We start from the raw sequence: 19652 nt of genomic DNA, 5'->3' as shown, positions 1-19652 counted from the left end.
CAGCCGGAGTCGCCCTGAGCGCGAGACCCCTGAGACGGCCGCTGATTGGCTGACGATGGCGCAGGTGGTGGGCGCGCGGGAGACAGAGCGGCCTCTCTTCTCTTCACCCCCCTTGCAACGATTTCGCCCCCCCCACTTCCCTCCGCCAGCAGCCGTTATTTCGCGCGCACGCGCACACTACGCCGCTGTCGTTGCCGAGCGGGAGACGGGGAGCGCGCGCCGGGAGTACGGAGGGGGCGGAGCCAAACTTGGAGCGCGCGCCCGCCTAACGGTCGTCGTCCTCAGGCTTTCACTTCAGCTTTTTGTTTCCTCTAGGCTACCGTCTTCCCCCTCCCCATTCCAGCGGTTTATTTACAATCTTACGCTTGGTCGAGGTTTCCCAAAGATGGCGTCCAAAGTTTACCGGGATAGCCTGTAGCTGACCCCAGGGGCCATTATAACTCTAGCCCAGCCCCGCCCCCGCCGCCCCTACCCTCCCTCCCCCCAAAAAATCAGGCTGAAGTACGGAGTAAAAACTGTATTTACACAAGACGCGGTTACACAAATATTTAAAAAAAAAAAAAACGCAGCGTGTGGAGCGGTCAGGAGGGGCCGCAGGGATGGCCCGCCGCCAGGCCCAGGATGTTCGCCTGCAACACAGGAAAGAGCGATGTCAGCATGGGCAGGGCTGGCGCGGGCCGGAGAGGACGGCGGCACCCAGCTCACCTTCAGGAAGGACTCCACCTGCTTCCCGGAGATGCCCTCCACGCGCTCCAGGTCCTCCACCTGCAGGACACGGCCATGGGAGGGAGGGGGGAGGGGAGGGAAGAGCCCCGCGCCGCGCCCTCGCCCCCCTCGCGCTGTTACCTGGCTGAAGGGCCCGTGCAGCTCCCTCCAGCCCACGATGAGCTGAGCCTTCTTCTGGCCAATGCGCTGCAGGCCTCGCAGGTCGCGAGCTGAGCCTTCGTTGAGCAGATCCAGTATTTTTTGGCGCCCGCGGGCCAGCAGCTCCGGGCTGAGCTCCAGGTCCCAGCCGGCCTCAGCCTTCTTCTCCGACTCAGAGGCCTCCAGGGACTCCAGCTGCGGCAAGGGGAGGTTAGTGACAGAGGGAGCACAGCCCGCCTTCTTGGTGGCACTAGCCCTTTTTTCCCAGTTGCTGGAAAAATCCAGTGATATCATGGATATAAAGCAAGCTCTTCAGTCTCCCTCAGGGTTGGGGGTGCGGCTCCAGCATAGGGAGGGGGCTCAAAGGCAAGCACGACTCTTCTTCACTCCCGGGAAAGTGCATGGGAGAAGGCAGGAAATAAACGCCCCCCACACATCCTCTCCTAGTGGTGTTTCATTTGGGTGTACCAGAGTGTGTGAGAGACTGGGTGCTGAGGTGCTGCTTCCCTACAAGGAGAGGGGAGAGGCTCTTACATTTGTAGAGGGCAGGAGCAGGGTACACACTGTATCTGGTCAGTAGCTACTGAGGGCAATCACCATGACAAAGGAAACCAACAGGTGGTGGACAGCCTCTGTGCTAGGTATGTCTACATCATTGCATTTCACCCTAAATGCCCTCTGAGGTGCCATCACCAAATGCAGAGGGTAAACAAGATTTGTAAATAGTGAAGTCAGGGCATGAAATTCCAAGGCCAGTGCTCTGCCTCTACAGCTCACTACTCCTAAACAGTTCCTAGGTGCAAGGAATAGGCTTGGACCTCTAACCACTCACCTTTCTTTTCCGGCCTCTCTTCTTCAGGATATGGATCTTGGCATTTGGAGATACTGCCTGCTCCTGAACTGAAAGCAGGAATTGTGAACTGGATCAGGACACTTTTCTTCCTCCTTGACAGCTACTTGGTTTTTCACATTTCTGACTTCCCAGTTCCCCTCCACCATGAGTTAACCTTTTGTTGTGTTTCCATATGATATTTCTTATATCTGAAAGTAGTCTCAGTTGGTCTTACATTGGAATCAGTCACACATTTGTCCATCTACCCCACTGTCCAACTCTCAAAGGCAGAGCTCCCAGTACTGCCATATGCTGGGAAGACACAAATGCCACAAGGACAGCTGCTCCTAACACCTCCTCCTTCATGGGATATGGGCTATCTGGGCCCTCCCAGCCTTGGGAGCCAGACTTACTTAACTGTAGAGGCATCACTACAGCCTTTTTCAGGGGCTTTGCCACTGTGACTGTACGACGGGGAAGGGGTCGGAGCACTGTGGGAGCGCAGTTTTCCTTTTCCTTTGGGTCCAAAACCTCCTGGGCCAGCATCTTGGCCTCCAGTTCTTTTTGCTTCATCTTAAGCCTCTGTTGGAAAGGTCAGACCCAACCCCACGGCAAAAAATAAGAAGTTGGAACAGGTAGTACTCTGAAGTCCAAGAGGATAGAGTAAGAATCAGGGAAAAAGCTACTAGGAAACACGTGGACCCCAAAAGAACTAAGGGCTTTCTAATGATCCGGGGACTGCCTAGAGGTGGGAATACTGAAGGCAAAGACTGTTCAAGCAGGGTTTTAGGAAATGCAATGTATGTCAGAGTTCAGCCATGTTAAGGACATTTGAGCAGAAGCCAAACAACCTGTGGTATTGGGTGAAAACTGAACACTAGTCTAGCTTTTTTTTTTTTTTTTTTTGCAGTAAGGGGTTTGAACTCTACCTAGCACTTGCTTAGCTCAGCTGCTTGAGCCACCCCCTATCCCTAGTTCAGCCTTTAGTTTCAGTCTTTAGGTTTTTTTTTAGCCATTAGTCCAAACTTTAGTTTCTGTCTAAAGATCCTAGGATCTCAAGGCCAGTAGGAATCCTAGCCTGCCTCCCCCAACACTTACCTCAATCTCCAAATTCTTCTCCTCCACTGTCTTAATGAGCACCATACGCTCTCGCCTTGGGGTACTCAGTAGAGGTGTTCCTTGGCTTCCCTGGGAACCCAGCAAGCGGTCCAAGCTCAGGAGGCGCTCCAGCGTGACTGGGTCCATGTTGCTTAGCTTTTGCAAGGGGCTGAGCAGGCAAAGAGGTTACTGTTACTCCCCATCTCTAGCAGCAGGACTTCCCTCATCATGTCTTAGTAACTTTGTATATCCCATTCCAGAGCCCCAATATTTACTTGCTGAACAACCCTGAACAAGTCATCCCTAAGTGTACATTGTCTTCATCAGGGATGTCAGGAGATCCAATGAGAACAAGCATTAAATGAATACCTGAGTGCCAGTATTAGGGATCTACATTGCCCCACCTTGGAGATACTTACTATCTAAATAAGGAAAGTAAGGGACCATAACAGGGTGATAGCAAGGGCTGAGGGCCAGGCCAGTTGGAAGAGCAGTTGGGGAAGGACTCAGAGAGGGGTCATCTTTCACGAAGCTGAGAGCCACTAGACTTCAAATACAAACCCTTTATCTTGTGGGCAGTAGGAAAGGCCTGTTTAAGCAGGCTCCTAGCTGGCTAAGCACATTTGATGTCACTTTCCTATAATGCCCAGTTTGACTGTGCCTCTTTGCTGTCCTGTGAACTAGCCGTTCGAGGACAGGGAACGTGTCCTATTCTTTACATGTAAGTGCCTTGGGAGAGCTGGATCAGAAAACATGGAATAAACACTAGAAGTCACTTCTTCCTTAGGCTTTCACAGAATAAGCAGTTACTTCTTATTCTTTCTGGATTATCTACCTGGAACCAAATACTCATCTTCCATATCACTTTCACTGAAAAGTGAGTCCCCAAGGCCAGGGTCTGTTTAGGTGTGATGTGACCTATCTTTGAGCTTGCCCTTATTCAGAATGCCTATTTGGCAGAAAGCTTGCCTGTTCACAGGTAATACAGAATACAAGACCACTGAACAGAAGTGAGTGAGGGTTAGTACATACTGGGCATGAAGTAGAGCAATCAGAACTGGGAAGGTTGACCACACACATAAAAAAGGGACTCAGAGACTTTCTTAGAATTAAGCATAGAAGTGGTGTAATGTTAGAACAGCAACTGGCTCCTTGGAGAGTCCTAGAAAGGTTGGCCCCTAATACCCAGAAATCTCAATGACACATCTCTCTCCATCACTTCCTTGCCTCCTTTACCTTCCTGTCATCCTCTAGACCTGAAAAATCTGATCCAGAAGCAAACGGGCTCCTTCTCAAAACAGCTGCCCCAAAATATGAGGTTTTGCTGACAGTGTAAAGGGAATAGAAAATAGAAAGGGAGGGGACCAGGAGCCCAAGAAGGAGGCCTTCCTGGGTCCCCAAGGCAGTAGCACTGAGGGTAGGTGGATCTTGGCACTTCAGTGAATTCCACGGAAGAGGAGTTTGAATGAACTCATTGGAAGAGGAACAAATTCATAGCTGTTTCTACTCAAGGATATGAAAGGCTAAACCCACTGCTGCTCTGCAGCTACCCCAGACCCTGCAGGGAAGTGGTACACAGAGGCCTCACTGCTCACCTGAGTTTCTGGAAGGCAGGAGCTGGAGCTGCTGTGGGCTCAGGGCTCCCAATCTCCTCTTCCTCAGGGCCTCGGGCTTTCTTTGCCTCTGATGGGCCTAGCAATTCTTTCTGAGACAGCTTAACAGGTGGCAAGGCTAGGAGAAGATTGGAGAGGATATAAGGGAGAGTAGGACTGGTCAGCTTCTATGTTGATGCTTGGTAGGTTCGGAAAACACTCCAGTGTTCAGATCTGGCTTTTCCACTCCTGCATCCCTTAGTCCTCACCATGAGGCTGCAGGCTTTCATTAGTGAAAGGCCGGTTGATCACCTCCTTGGACCTAGCAGCAAAGTTGAGTGCAGAGACCGTGTCTAGGTAGAACCGCCTCTCAGGAGCAATGTTGGCAATGAGGATGCTATGGGCTGAGCCACCCAGAGAGTCCTGAGGGATGGAGAGTAGGTGGGTCAGAATCCTACCCTTCCCATACCTTCATTGTCACTCCTCTCAGCACTAACCCCTATCTCCCTCCAGCAAGCCTAAGAACCACCTCCTCCAGCCCCTTTGCCCTGACACAAGCGGGCCTGACCTGCAATAGGCGAGTGAGCTTGCTATCGCGGTAGGGCACACGAGGGAGGCCCTGGTTCAGTGCATCTACCACCTTGCCCAATACAAAGAGGGAGGTGTTGATGGCTCCGCTCTCTTTGAGCCGAAGGCCCTGATTGCCTGTGCGTCGGTTGTCCTCTGAGCCAGCCAAATCAATCAGGTAGAGTTTTCCTTCCCGCTGGCGAAATGGGGACAAACGCTCCCGCTGATCCACCTGGGTGAAGAGCAAGGGCCCCAGGCTTAGCTCAGGCTCCAGGGGCTTCCCAGTCCTTACCTCTGTCAGTGGGCCTCACCTTGACGAGGAGCACTGCATGACTGCGGGAAGAGCGCTGGTTGAGCCGGGTGGCTCCTACAGTCCGATTTCCACTGGCTGGCAGAAAGTGCCGCTCAAAATCAGCAAAGCTAGTGATGGGCTTCTGCGTGAGACCCGGAATCAAGATGTTTCCTCTACAGTCTTCCCGGATCACCAGGTCTCCTGAAGTAGGATCCAAGAGGTCTAATACCTGTTGGAACAATGACAGGGAAGGCCAATTCTCCATGTGTATGCTGCTTACTTCTGGGGATTGGTCTCCTTTTCTCTCTTGAATTCCCAGAGTTGTACCTTCTGTCACCCCAACATCTCTCTAAGGCTAGAGCAGACCTTCATGTTCTAGAATCCCACCTTACTTTGACCCTTTGTTTCTTCCCTCCCCAACTACAGACAGGCCTCACCTTTTCCTGGTAGATCTCTAAGTAGGACATAATGACAGAAAGGTCCCATGGACGGCCCTCAGTGCCTTCCTCCCTTACGAGCTGTAGGAGGTCCACAAGAGCCCGGGGAATCACTCCAGGTTGCTCTGGGCTGCCCAACATTGTATGTGTCTTCCCTGGAGAGAGAGTGGAGAAAGCTGTGAAGTATTCATCTTCTTTTTCCTAGCCGTTTTTGACCCATCGTTGTTCACTTTGGGGTCCCTCACCTGCCCCAGTAGGTCCATAGGCAAGCACACTGGCATTCTGCCCTTCTAGCAAGTGCCTTAAAATGGGCTGCACTGAACCTGCATAGATGTCCTGTTGAGAGCTCCTCTCCCCATAGAAGGCATCAAACCTAGGGACAAAAAGACAGGAGGGCATTAGCAAAGGGTTCTGTTGGCACCCAGACTTAAAGAATACTGGCTTTGGACTTAACATCTCTATGCCTTTTCTTGCACAAAGACCTTAAATGCATCTACTGAACACCTACTCTGTCCCAGTCTCTGTACTGGTGTTAGGGAAACGAATCTGATGTTGCTGTTCCTGGGAGTTCTGCAATCTGGTAGAATAGACAAATACTTATATTTTGTTGTGATTCAGGAAACAAAGATGAGAACATACTAGAAGGAATAACTGATTCTGCTGAAGGAAAGAAACTGCCAGGAAGAAGGAAAGAACAGCACATAAACAAGACATAGTATAAAAGAGCAGCGCTTTTTCATGTGGCAGCACATATAGAAAGTAGCATTTGTACACCATAGTGGGTGAAAAAGAAGATGCTGCTTATAACTAGTCTAGATTCAAAATAACTATAGCCCATCTGCTACATTCTACTGGAGAGGCTGTGGAATTTAGTGTATGTTGATGGGATATGGGTGTAAAAAACTGAAGTCAAATTATTAAGGACCTAGAATGAAAGCCAGCAAATTTGTTCTGAAAAGAGCCAGACAGTAAATATTTTAGACTTTGTGGGCCATGTGGTTCCTTTCACAACTACCTAATTTTGAGACCAGTAAAAAGCAGCTACAGGCAATATATAAATAAACAATAAAACTTTATTTACATACAAAGATTCCTGGTTGGATTTGATCTGCAGGTTGTAGGTTGCCATCTCCTGGCCTAGAATAACAGGCCAAGGAGTTTGAACTTTAAGTTTAGAATTTTTAAGTAGCTACCTTCATGGGTTCCCTCCCCCAAATCTGGGTGGTCTTCTCTGACACTACCCAGCTGCATCTTGGATTGGCTGGCTGGGTTATGTGCCCACCCCCCACACACACACACATCCCCCCAGACCTCACTTGGGGCTCCCCTGCTCCTCTTTGCTGCTCCCTTCCTTCCTTCCTTCCTTCATTTCTATTTCCCCCACAAGACTAAACAATAATATGTGTCTGATTCTCTGGTCTTTATCCACAGTATCCCACAGAAGACCTGTCACAGTGGGCACCAGGAACATTTCCTGAACGAACAAGTGAAAGTTTAGGGAACAAAGACGTGCTAAGGAAGGAGCAGGATCTTGGGAGGCAGATCTGAGAAAGTATTTGGGCAACTGATAATGTGAGTAGGTCTAAGGAGAGGAAAGGAGTGGCCTGAACCTTACTGGTATTTGAGAGTCTCCTGGTAGTTCCTCCAGTTGGCAACCTCAAGTGAGCAGCTGTCTGTGCCTCGTACACAGGGGGGTTCACTCACTTCAGCTGCTCCATCCACAAATGGCCGCAGTCGCACAGCCACCCTTACTCGAGCTGGAGGTGGGCGTCGGCCAGGCCCCACCTTGCTGAGACGACAGCGACCTGCTCCTGGAGGAGAGAAAGTAAGTTTTAGGCATGAAGGATGGTGGTAGCACAGAGGAAGCATTTTCCACCATGGCCATGCTGTGGGTACCCCCCCAGGCTCAGCCCCGGTTCCTTCCCTGCTCTACCAGTAGGTCCAATGGGGTTCAAGAACAGGCTTCTCAAACTGCAATGTGTACACAAATAACCTAGAAGATCTTATTAAAATTCAGATTTAGCTTCAGTCCCTGGGGTGCTATGAGATTTTGCATTTCCAACAAGCTCCCAGATGCTACTGCTGCTGGGGCTTATTTTGAATTGCCAAGGTATTGTAGACCAGCACCTCACAGTATAGAATTAAATGACTTGACATCTGACCCTGCCTAAAACCAGAAAATGAACTGCCCAACTATGCCACTATTTCTTGCCTGAAGTTTTAATGCATATCTTGATGTCTTTATCTACACATCCCCCTAAACTACTAACAGGAGTTTTTCTCTTGATGGAGGATTATGTGGATTTGTTTTTAATTTTTTTTAAATGGTATCCAGTTTTATAATGCTGCAATGTTTGCATTTTTTTAAAGCCACTGACACTGTGGAAGGGATTAGGTTTGAGGAGAAGCCCCCAACCTCAGTCTTTCCTAGCTCAGGCTATAAAAGGTACTGATGTATAGTTCATAAGCTTTTCATTTAGTTTGCTTCCAATGATTAAATCTAAGACACCTGAAAAAAAATTATCATCTGAAAACATAATGAACAAAAAAAATCTTACTAGTCTTAAGAGAAGGATAATACTTTATTTTACATTGGAGGATAGCATAGTAAAGCTCACAGTTAATAGGAGAATTCAAGCCTAGATATCTTCACTCCAAAATTCTATTTTAATGAGGATGCTATACTGTCTCTCTTTTATGTACCAACTGGGAAAGCTCTTTTCAGCTCTTTCTCTCCTTGCTGGTGATAGCAGCTGGTTGCTGAAGCTAGAGGCCTCATAGAAGGCAAAACAATGGTTGGTGTATGTAGCCAACACAGAAACAGCAAGACAAAAAGGCAAAATACCCTTGGAAAGAATCTTACCCATAAGTAAGGCATGCCCATAAGCAAATGGTCTGTTTCAAAAACAACCTCTGTTCCTTCATCTAACAAATGGGGGCAAAAACACCATTTTTCACTCTGGCTTAGAAAGCACTTGGACATCTAGTTCTCATTTGCCCCTCATGACAATCCTGAAAGTCAGGAGCAAGCTAGTAAAAACCTGCAGATGTGGGCTGGCAGTGTGGCTCGAGTGATAGAGCACATGCCTAGCAAGCGAACGCTCAGAGTTGAAATCCCAGTAGCACCATGAAAAAAACAAAACAAACCCTACAGATACAGGTATGCAGATAGAAGATTGAAGCAGAAAGAGCTTTATTGACTTGATAAAATTATGTTCAGGAGCCCCCTCTGCCTTGATTTTCCAGGTTTCCTTCAGAGAACAGAAAGAGATGAGACAGACACACTTATGGAAGCTCAGCAATCAGTACAAGGGGAAGGGATATCTGCAATGAGGTAGAATGTACACTGGTCAGACAGCAAGATTTAAATTCTAGCTTGGCCACTTACTGGTTTGTGACCTTGGGTAAGTGGCTTAACATCCATATATTTTGGTTTCCTTGTCTGTAAAATAGGGTGGTTCTTTGAAGGGCTTTATGAGGCTTAAAAGAATTAACAGGTAAAATGCCAGCATAGTATCTTGCATGTTGTGAGTAGATTAGTTATTCAAGGTAAAATGGTCTTAGTTCATTCCCAGCTCTGCCACTTCTTTCAACTAACTGAATAACCTAGGGAGATAATTTCCCATCCCTGTGCCTCAAATTCCTTATATGTAAAATAAAAATACCTACTCACTGGGGTTAGGAGAGTAATTAAAGTAATTTGTGTAAAAGCGGTTAGAATAGCGTCTATAAACTTGATAAAAGTTTACTTAAGTGATTTTATATTCATCCCCCATTTTCCAGATAAGGAAACCTCAGTGTAGAGGGGTTAGCCAACTTGCCTATGTTCAACAGCTAGTTAACTTCAAAGTTCATGTATGAATGCTCAGGCCTCCTCAGCCCCTTGGTATCCCTATAGGATTTGAAGTCTACTTACCATCTGTGTGACCTTGGCAAGGTTACCTAACCATTCTAAGCTTCTTTTTCTCTATAAAAATAACAACAGTATCTATCTTCATTAAATGTATACAAATAATGGACATTTAGGGCAGTGCCAGGCAAGTACTCAGTAAATATTAGTTGTTGGTGTTAAGATTATTATACCCTTTCTCTTGCCACTCACCCTCAAACCCACCAACTTGCTTTTGCCCTCACTATTTAGCAGGGTCACCAAGTGATTTCTCTTCTGCTAGATCCAGTGGGCACAATCAGTCCCAATCCTATCTAACTTCTCAGCAGTATTTCAACACTCCTGGGAGACATACTGTTCTTAGCTCCCATGCCATCCATTCTCCTGGCTGTCTTACTAGCTCTCTGTTCACACCTCAGTTTCTGCCAGTCTTAAATATTTTTCCCATGCTTTTATCTTCTCTCTAGGCCAGGTTTCTCAATTTCTGTAATATTGGTACTTCTATTAACACTTTGCATTGTGTAACTTTGTTGTAGGGTTGTCCTGTACATGCATTGTAGGCTATTTAGCCTGTACCCACTAGAAATTATCTTTTTTTTTTTTTGGGGGGGGGGTGCAGGGAGTGGTACTAGGGATTGAACCAGGGCCTCAAGCTTGCTAGTCAAGCAGCTCTACCACTTGAACCACGACCCCAGCCCTAGCCTATAAATTTTGTGAAAAGCAAAATTATCTCCAACTTGGATATGCCTATAATCCCTGCAGCTACTCAGTGGGCCAAAGCAGGAGGTCTTCCAGTTCAAGGTCAATCTAGGCAAATTAGGAAGACCTTATCTCAAAAACAAAAAACAAGCTGGGTGCCAGAGCTCACACCTGTAATCTAGCTGTTCAAGAGGCAGCAATCAGGAGAATCAAGGTTCGAAGCCAGCCCAGGCAAATATTTTGCAAGACCCTATCTCGAAAAATCCATCACAAAAGAGTTGGTGGAGTGGATCAAAGTGGTAGCGTGCTGCCTAGCAAACAAGAAGCACTGAATTCAAACTCCAGTACTACAGAAAAAAAAAAAAAAAAAAACATGGGAGGAGCTGCGGACATGGCTGGAGTGGTAGAGCACTTGCCTAGCATGTACAAGCCCCTGGGTTCATTAACCAGTACTACCAAAAAAAAAAAAAAAAAAGAGTCTCCAGACATCTCCAAATGTCAAAGCGGCTCTCCCATAAGAGACTACTCAGATTTATTTCATGACAGGTCACATGCTCTCATGGCTTCAACTATCATCTTAAAGCTGATGCCTCTTATCCAGCAGAGCTCTCTCCTGAACTGCATATCCACATTCCAAGCTGCTTGTACTGACATCTTCTCTTGGATAGTTTTCAGACACCTCAAACTCCACTTGGCCTAATCGGAGTCCTTCCACAGATTCTGCCACATTGTCCTCCTCCTTTGCTCTGTAAAGTATGTGACTTCCCAAAATGGAAGTCTTTACTTCCCCCTTCTCTCTTAATGGCTGCATCAGGTCATCATTAACACCTGCTAATTCTATCTTTTATAGTATCTGATTTTTTGCTTTTGAGACAGGGTCTTGCTTATGTAGCCTAAGCTGGTCATCCTTCTGCCTCCACCTCCTAAGAGCTGGGATCACAAGCCAAACCACCCTTTGAGTCCACCACTCTCCAAATTCCTTTGCCTCCAGTCTCATCAACAACAACCTCCCAACTGGTCTTTCAAGATGTCTCTAATCTCACTCTCTTCCATTTCCTTCCTTGCACTGTATGTTCTCAGCCATCCTAAATTTCCCTCAGTTCCTACAAAACACCAAGTTCTTTCATACCTTTGGCCTTTGTACATAGGGAATATCTTCACTAATGCCTCCCAGCTCACAAGTGATTGAGGTAAACAGTTAAATCTTAATTCTTCCTTTAAAAACCCCTTCCTCTGTAGACATTACTACCCCACTTAGGCTCTCTGGCTCCATTCATCACACTCCATTGTAATTACAAGTTTGTCTTCTCCACCTGATTGTGAACTCAGGGAAAGCAGGTTTTACCCTGCACACATTCTGTTCCCAATGCCTGGCACAGACTAGACCCTTAGGAAGTATTTTCTGAAGAAATTAAGTTTTGATGAATGAATAGTCATTACTTGTTCAATCTTTACTTTCATCATTCCCTTTCCCTTCCTCTTTTTGACACAGCCCATCCTGGCCCAAGATGCCCTCGAACTGCCTGTCCTGAAGGCCTTCTTCAGCCTCATAGGTGCTGGGATTACAGACATGTACCACATTATAGGGCTTTAACTCTTTTTTATGGATGAGGAACTGAGCCAAGAGAGTATCTTTGGCCTTCTTTACAACACAAATAACATTTGGTGATCCTTTCTTCCCATTTAAGACCTACCAAATTTCTATCTAACCTTTTTGAAATCCACTTCAAATATCACTTTCTTAATGAAACCTTCCTAGAATACCCAAGGGTATATTTTAGATTCTGTACTCTCTATGGCAGTTTATACATGCTCTCATTGCGCTTCATCATATGGGATCTGTTTACATAACTACTGAAACAGACTGTAAGCTTTTCTAGGGAAGGGGCAATATTCAAGTACTTCAATACCTACTATGCTCCAGGCACAGTGGATCTTAGAAAGGTGAAGGAGGTTTTGTGAGACAGAAACAGCATGTACTTGGGCATAATGGCTAAGGGCAGAAGCTCTGGAATCAAACTGCTTGAGTGTGAATTCAGGCTCTAATATTTGCCAATTGTGTTAACTTTGGGCAAGCTATTTAACTCATTTTTGCCTATTTCCTGGTGTCAAAAACAAGGACAGTAGCAATACCCACTCATAGCATTGAGTGAACCATTCAATGGTTCATCACCATAAAATTTTTACAGCTGTGTCTGGCAAGGGCGCATATGTTAGGCATTCTCCTGAATATCTTTGTTCACCCCTCCTACAGGCCTGACAAACAGTAAGGACACTCACTAACCCCAAGTCAGTCTACTACAGGAAGAAAGGAGAGGCACATGTAAACAAACACTCAAATACAAGGCTCTCATTGTCCCATCAGCCTCTTCCAAACGGCTAGAGGGGCCAGCCCTCCATATATATCCCTTTCCTGGGGTTCCAACGCCTCTGACGCTGCCCACTCACCCAGCTGCGCTTGGCTGAGCCTTTCAGATGTCCTCCTGCATCTTCACTTCTTGGTGATCTCTGCACCCAGACCCCACGTCCCACCCAGAAGCCTTCAGCCACAACATGCAGCCGGCCCCTTGTTTTTTATACCAGTACAGTTAGAGGGTCAGCCACTTTTCTCTTGATTACTCAAGTAACCTCCAGAACTGGAGTCACTATCCACACTTTACAGACGGAGAAACTGAAACTTCACAAAGGAAAAGTAGGCCGGGCTCAAACCAAACGCCGGGCTCAGGTCACCAGTTGGGTCTACTGACAAGGGTGCAGAGCCGGAAACAGCGCGGGCGGCGCCTGATGCGCTGGCTACTCGGTAGGCTCGCACTTTCTCCCTCTCCCGGCCCCAGCCACGCAGCCCGGGCCAGACTCCGACGCATTGCCCCACAAGGCTACGGACTTCGATGCCCTGCCTCGCCCTTGTCGGGCCCGCGTACCTGATGCGGCCGCCGCCATCTCGCGTCGCCTAAGCGGTGCGGAGACCCCCGCGTCCTTTCTACTCCCTCCTCCCGGCCCGCTTCTCACATTCGAATTACTCGTTGTCCCGCCCATCTCCTATGCTCCACCAATCACAGCTACGCGCCGCCGGAAGCGCTTGTAGCCAGCGACCTCCCGCCTTCTAATGCTAGCTTCTGAGTCTCGCAAGTAAATGAGCTCTCCAGGCGGAGGACGCATGCGCGCGCACGTTTACTGCGAAGCCGTTGACGTCGTGCTTGCACTTAAGCGCAAACCTGGCTCCCAAGCGGTGGTAACAGTGGCAATAACCGGACTGGTGATCGTGGCTCGGCACGCAGCTCCTTATACCTCAGCCTTTAGGGTTTCCAGGCGTAGATTTGCGTAAGTGCAGATTCCCCTCCCTCGTTTTTCATCCTCAGCTACGAATTTGGTACGAGCCAGGCAGTGATCGAAGAAGACATTTCCCTGCGCTGAATGCAATTTTTGTTGTTTTAGTGGCAGAGAGGTGATTATGTGAATAAAGAAGATGCTGTCTGGAGACAGGATTATTCTAAACGACTGACTTCATTTTCTCGCCTTAGAAATCGCTTCGCGCTTTTGTGGGGGAGGGGGTCGTTTTGTGGACTGCGGGATTTTAAGTGCGAGTCAACCCAGCAGTGGCGGCTGTTCTGTAGATCTGGACCACACCGGCTGGGTCGTGGACAGTCTCGCTATACTCACCTCTTTCTGAGCCTACAGCTACTGGTTGTCGCCTTTTGTCGTATGTCTGAGCCAAGGACCAGCTCGATGTTCCTTCCTTTATAGCTTAGCACTCGAGCGTTAAAGGCCTGTGTGACAGGTTGGTTGGTTAACCTCACTGACGACCTGTGCTCTCAGCAGTCTGTTAAGTTCTCCATCCCTTCTGGAGGCTTAGCCAAGGGCGACCATCCCAGCTTTGAGCTTCCGGTAGGGACCTGATGGAGACATCTCGTTCTTCCTCTCAAAGACAAAATTACAATTTAAAGATCTTGATTGACTTTATTTGAGATTCTAGAATCGGGCAACACATTTATCTGTAAAGTAGAATGAATGTTCCAATGAGCCGAACAGAAGAGGTTGGCTTCCAGGTGTAGGAAGAGACTGAAATGCATTGGTCATCTGGATGTCAATTACCTTGCAAGGTGGGGACAGGAGATGCAACAGTAGAAAAATAACTGGCTAACACTAAGTTGCTTTAGATTACCTTTTTGTAAGGAACTTCGTTATCATTCCAATTGAAATTGGCTTCTCTCTCCTGAGTTCTTGGAAGGCCAGTTTCAGTCTGGTGATGTAGAGCTTTAGTTTCAGTGACTCCATTCTGATTTTTAGTGTGGTCTGTTAGGACCCAGAGCAGGAGCTTAGTCAAAAACAATGGCCTCCAGGGGTTGGGGATGTACACTCCAGTGGTAAAGTACTTACCTAGTCCACATAAATCCCCAGCACCAAAACAAATGAACAAAACAACAACAAAACTTCAAGACAATGGCGTAACACAATAAATCCTTTTATGTATACGTGTATGTATCTATATCTCCTTTCTCCTATACCAGCTAACCTATAACTTTACTCATTTTATTTTTCATGTGTGTTATATTGCAGTACTGGAGTACGAACTCAGCCTCACACTTTCTAGGCAAATACTGTACCACTTGAGCCACACACCCATCCCTTGTTCTATTTTCTTGAGACAGGGTTTCACTATATAGCTCAATCTGGTCTATCTTTCTGCCTTAGTTTCCCAAATGCTGGGATTACAGATGTGTACCATCATACTTGGTACACTCTTTTTGATTTTCTTCCTTTCCTGCTCCAACACCTACATAAATTATCTTCTTTAATCTCTTCCGAGACTTTTTCTTCATCAATTATCACTTCTTTCCAAAATCTTAAGCCTCTTTCCCTATTTTTCTTTCCTCTTCATCATGTAAACATGCTTTATGTCTCTCCTGTCTAGGAAAACAACAAAAATTTTCTTACATTCCCCATAACTATGACTTTCTGGCCTATTTTCTGGCGTTCTAGAACCAAACTTCTTGAAATATTCAGCTCTTGCTGTTGGTAATTCCTTACCTCCCATTCATTCCTCATTCAACTGCAAATTAGCTCCATTTTCTTCCATTCCACTGAAATCAGATACTTAGTGACCTTCTGGTTGCTAAAGATGGAGGAAATTGAAGTTTGTTCTTTTCATTACTTCTTAGTGGCATTAACCACTCCTTGAAATTTCTTTGTTTCCTTCCAGCATATCACTCCTTATTCCCTTTACCTCCCAAACCACTCTGTTCTCTGGTTCTTTAACTGATTCCTCATTTTCATACTTTTTGTACCAAGCATCAAATGGTATTTTCACTTTTGTTTTGGTGGTACTTGGGTTTGAACTCGGGGCTTTAAATTTGCTAGGCAAGGGCTTTACTACTTGAGCCACCCTCCAGCCCTCAAATGATATTCTCAACCCCTGACTTCAGCTTTCTTCTCACTTTATATACCCATAGTTTTCCTCAGTTGCTTCTTCCACATCCATCCCTGACTTCATTGTTTATATACTAATGACTCACAGATCTAAGTTTCATAGCAAACCTGTATCAAAGCCTTATTCCCAAATCTTATCATTTACAACAACATAGATGACCCTGAAGCAAATAATGCTAAGTGAAATAGGCCAGAGACAGAAAAACAAATGCTCGCATGTGGAATCTAAAATTGTTGAACTCACAAAAGTGGAAAGTAGAATGCAGGTTACCAGAGGTTGGAAGAGGAGGGTAGATGGGAAAAGAAGATGAAAGGACAAGAGCTGAGGGCACATTTCAAGTGGTAGAGCACTTGCTTGTGTGAGGCCCTGGGTTCAAGCCTCAGTACTGGGGAAAAAAAAAATTGTATGACATAAATAGGTACAATTAGTATGTGTCAATTAAAAATAAAATTTTTATTAAAAGCTTTCTTTTTTTGTATTTCCCATCCCAGAGAATGATACCCTTCTCTTCCTAGTTACTCAAGCTACAGACAAGGTAATTATTGTATACTCAGTTATCAAGTTCTTCAGTGTTTACCCTCCCTTCTACCCCAGATTCAAATTCTTCCTCTCCTCTCTTCCTGGGATTACTTTGTTTATTCAGACAGTCATCATTTCTAATCTAGATTTAGTCTGTTAGCTACTTTCTTAACCTGCTTCATTTGTAGTCTGATTTCTCCATTTACAACAGAAAAAGGATGCTTTTGTTAAATCTTAGTAGTCTTCTGGTGAAAATCTCAATTCAGTGACTCCTGTAGCCCATAAACTAAAGCTTAAGTTATTTCGAATGGCATTCATGAATCCTGCCATTTCACGAGGCTTCATTCTCTGCCCATTTGTACTTGAATATTAGAAGTACTGAACAACTTGTTCTTTTCTTTTTTTCCTTGGTGCTGGGGATCTAGTACCCCAGCACAAGAACTTGTGCATGCTCACCACTTAGTTAAACCCTCAGCCCTATAGTTCTCTCTCTTTTTTTTTTTTTTTGGTGGGACTGGGATTTAAGCAGGCACCCTACCATTTGAGCCACACCTCCAGTCCATTTTGCTCTAGTTATTTTGGAGATGGGGTCTCAAGAACTATTTGCCCAGACTAACCTGGAACCGCAATCATCCTAATCTCAGCCTCCCAAGTAACCAGGATTACAGGCATGACCCACTGGCATGCAGTTAGTCCTGTAATTTTCATATCTTTCTAATTTTGCATAAGCTGGGCTCTAGTACTGCTCACCTATATACACGTGCATATACACATCATACACCCTCTTCCTGCACAAAGTCTTCCCTGATAGCTCCAAAGAAAGTTCTCTTTTTTTGTGCTCCTTCAGTGTCCCGTGGAAAACACTTTGTTAGAGAACCAATAAAATCATTTAATTAGCTAGGCCTGGGGACTCAAGCCTGTAATTCTTGAGAGGCTGAGATCCAGAGGATTGTGGTTCAAGACTGGCCCAGGCAAAAAGTTACCAAGAACCCATCTCAACCTATAACTGGTTGCAGTGGCATGCACTTGTCCTCCCAAGCTTACTTGGGAGGCTGAAGTTGAGAGGATGGTCGTGGTCCCAGACTAGCTTGGGCAAATAGTTCAGAGACTCCATCTCACTGGAAAACATCAGGCGTGGTGGTGTGTACCTGTCATTCCAGTTATATTGAGAAGCATAAAATAGGATCACAGTTCAGGCTGGACTGGGCAAAAAGTAAGACCCTGTCTCCAAGATAAACAGAGCAAAAAGGCCTATAGATGTGGCTCAGGCCAAAGAGTGCTAGCCTAGCAAGCGCTAAACCTTGAGTTCAAACACCAATACTGAAAAAAGACAAAAATCGTAGGATTGGGATTTGGCCCAGAGGAAGAACGCATGCCTGGCAAGTGCAAGTACATTTAACTAGAGGAGAAGAAGCACATTTTTAGCAGTATTCTATCCAGCAGGGAATTTTGGTTAATGTGTGATTACTTTGATTCAGCAATTTTAAAACTTCTTTTTTTAAGTAAAAGAAACGTTTCCTCAAATACAGTATTTTGCAAAAGACTAACATGTAGAATAGACAAACACCAGGACCCCCTCAGTTATTTCATCTTCTGCTGTGATGCCTCTTAGATTCTGGTGACTTTATTGGGCACAGTGTGAAAAACACTGCTTTAAAGGCTATCCTAAAGAGAACCAGACATCTGATCTGTCAGAAATCTGCCATATTTAGCCATAAAAAGAAATGAAGTACTGATACATTGACAACATGGATAAACCGTGAAAACACACTAAGTGAATGAAGCCAGACACAAAAGGCCACATTATTTCCTTCTGTATGTGATGTCCAGAATAGGCAAATCCACACAGACTAAGGAGATAAGTGATCACCAGGGACTGAGGCGACAGGACAATAAGAATGATGTTAATGGGTACCAGGTTTCTTTTTTTTTTTTTGAGGCACTGGGATTTGAACTCAGTCTTACACTTGCTAGGCAGGTGCTCTTACTGCTTGAATCACTACCAGCCCTTTTTTTTTTTTTTTTTTTTAGGTGATGGATTTCTTTTGAGATAGGGGCTCATGAACTATTTGTATGGGCTGGCTTCAAGCTGTAAGTCTCCTGATCTCTGCCTTCTGAGTAGCTAGGATTATAGGCGTGAGCCACAGGCGCCTGGCTAGGTTTTTTTTGAGGTAATGAAAGTATTCTGGAATTAGAGAGTAGTGATTGTTGCAAAATCTGGTGAATATACTGGAAACAATTGAATTGCCCACCTTTAAGGGGTAAGTTTTATGTTATATGATTTCTGTCTCTACAAAGAAGAACTACAATGGCATACGCTATCCCATGAATTGAAAGAAGTAAAGGAACTTTCAACAACAAAAAAGAAAAAAACAGACTAGACATGAGTTTATTTCTATAATATAAGTTATTTCTTTATAAAATTACATGTATGCAACTGTTATCTTTGTCTAATTGGGAAGAAATGTGACTAATATGTCCTGTGACATGAATAATCTGTTGGGAACAATGAGTAGTTCCTTACCACTACCAACTAAAAACTGTTACTAGTATTTTAGGACTGAGAAGTAGGGTCCTAAAAATTATTTCCAAAGCAACTTTCTATACTTGCTGAATCTTTCCTATCATCCTAATGCTTCTCCTGAATTCTAATTAACCCCTTAAATTCATGGCAACCCACAGTGAAAATTCCTCCACTTTGGGCTCTTCTTTTTTGAGCATGGTGGTGACAGAGTTAATGTTGATGAAGAGATGGTAGCTCTCTGAGGAAAAAAATCCCAGCTCTGAGACAGCTAAGCAAGGGCACCAGGGTTTATGGTTATAGGTGGGAGCAACTGGACAGAATCCTCAGGCACAAACAACTTCAGGGTTTAGTGGGTTCTGGGAAAGAAAAAAGGATATTGGCCCAGACCAGACATGCAGCTAGTGAATTCAGGTCAATGGAGTGAGGTGTTCTTCTGGCAGGTGAGAGGAGAGCTGATGAATGGGACATCTGGAATTCTGGCAATAAGCCACAATTGGCTTTTCCCTAGCCTCAGCAGTCCTGTTGGATAAATACTCTCAGGTGCCCGTGACTCAAACCTGTAATCCTAGCTACTCAAGGATCACAGTTTGAAGCCAGCCCAGGCAAATAGTTCGCAAGACCCTATCTCAGAAATACCCAACACACACACAAAAAAACCCAGTGTTGGTAGAGTGGCTCAAGTGATAGAGCGCTTGCCTAGCAAGTGAGAGGACCTGAGTTCAAACTCCAGTACCACCAATATATGTTATAAAGAAAGATTAAAGAAAAGCCCAGGATTCTCATACTTCTTTCCCTCCTCCTCCCACTTTTCCCAGATTAATATCCAACAGATAGCCAGAAATGAGATTTGCACATTTCTGCCAGAATTAGAGGAAGTAGATCCCAGCTGCAGACACCACATACACACCAGC

At 45.6% G+C, this 19652-nt stretch overlaps 1 protein-coding gene across 1 annotated transcript; it reads right to left on the bottom strand.

Annotated features, from left to right (window-relative positions):
* Window positions 1-502: 502 nt before the first annotated feature.
* Window positions 503-13357, bottom strand: Kif22 (kinesin family member 22). Its single transcript, XM_020157551.2, has 14 exons — window positions 13192-13357; window positions 7298-7493; window positions 5928-6055; window positions 5683-5837; window positions 5265-5474; window positions 4955-5185; window positions 4656-4809; window positions 4390-4525; window positions 2795-2963; window positions 2110-2278; window positions 1697-1764; window positions 847-1059; window positions 706-765; window positions 503-629 (listed from the first exon to the last, which is right to left on the bottom strand). The coding sequence occupies exons 1-14, from the start codon at window positions 13304-13306 to the stop codon at window positions 582-584; spliced, it is 2052 nt and encodes a 683-aa protein (XP_020013140.2). The 5' UTR covers window positions 13307-13357; the 3' UTR covers window positions 503-581.
* Window positions 13358-19652: the final 6295 nt, after the last annotated feature.

The sequence above is a fragment of the Castor canadensis genome, chromosome 17 (assembly GCF_047511655.1).
Source record: "Castor canadensis chromosome 17, mCasCan1.hap1v2, whole genome shotgun sequence".
Taxonomy (NCBI): Eukaryota; Metazoa; Chordata; class Mammalia; order Rodentia; family Castoridae; genus Castor; species Castor canadensis.
This window is presented reverse-complemented; position numbering and strand designations above follow the sequence as displayed.

Excerpts from the sequence above, each read along its gene's own strand:
- Kif22 (XM_020157551.2), bottom strand. The coding sequence starts at position 13,306 with ATGGGCGGGACAACGAGTAATTCGAATGTGAGAAGCGGGCCGGGAGGA. Across the intron at positions 7,494-13,191 it reads GATGGCGGCGGCCGCATCAG|GAGCAGGTCGCTGTCGTCTC; the intron begins GTACGCGGGCCC and ends TCTCTCCTCCAG. Across the intron at positions 2,279-2,794 it reads AGAAGAATTTGGAGATTGAG|AGGCTTAAGATGAAGCAAAA; the intron begins GTAAGTGTTGGG and ends CCTTTCCAACAG.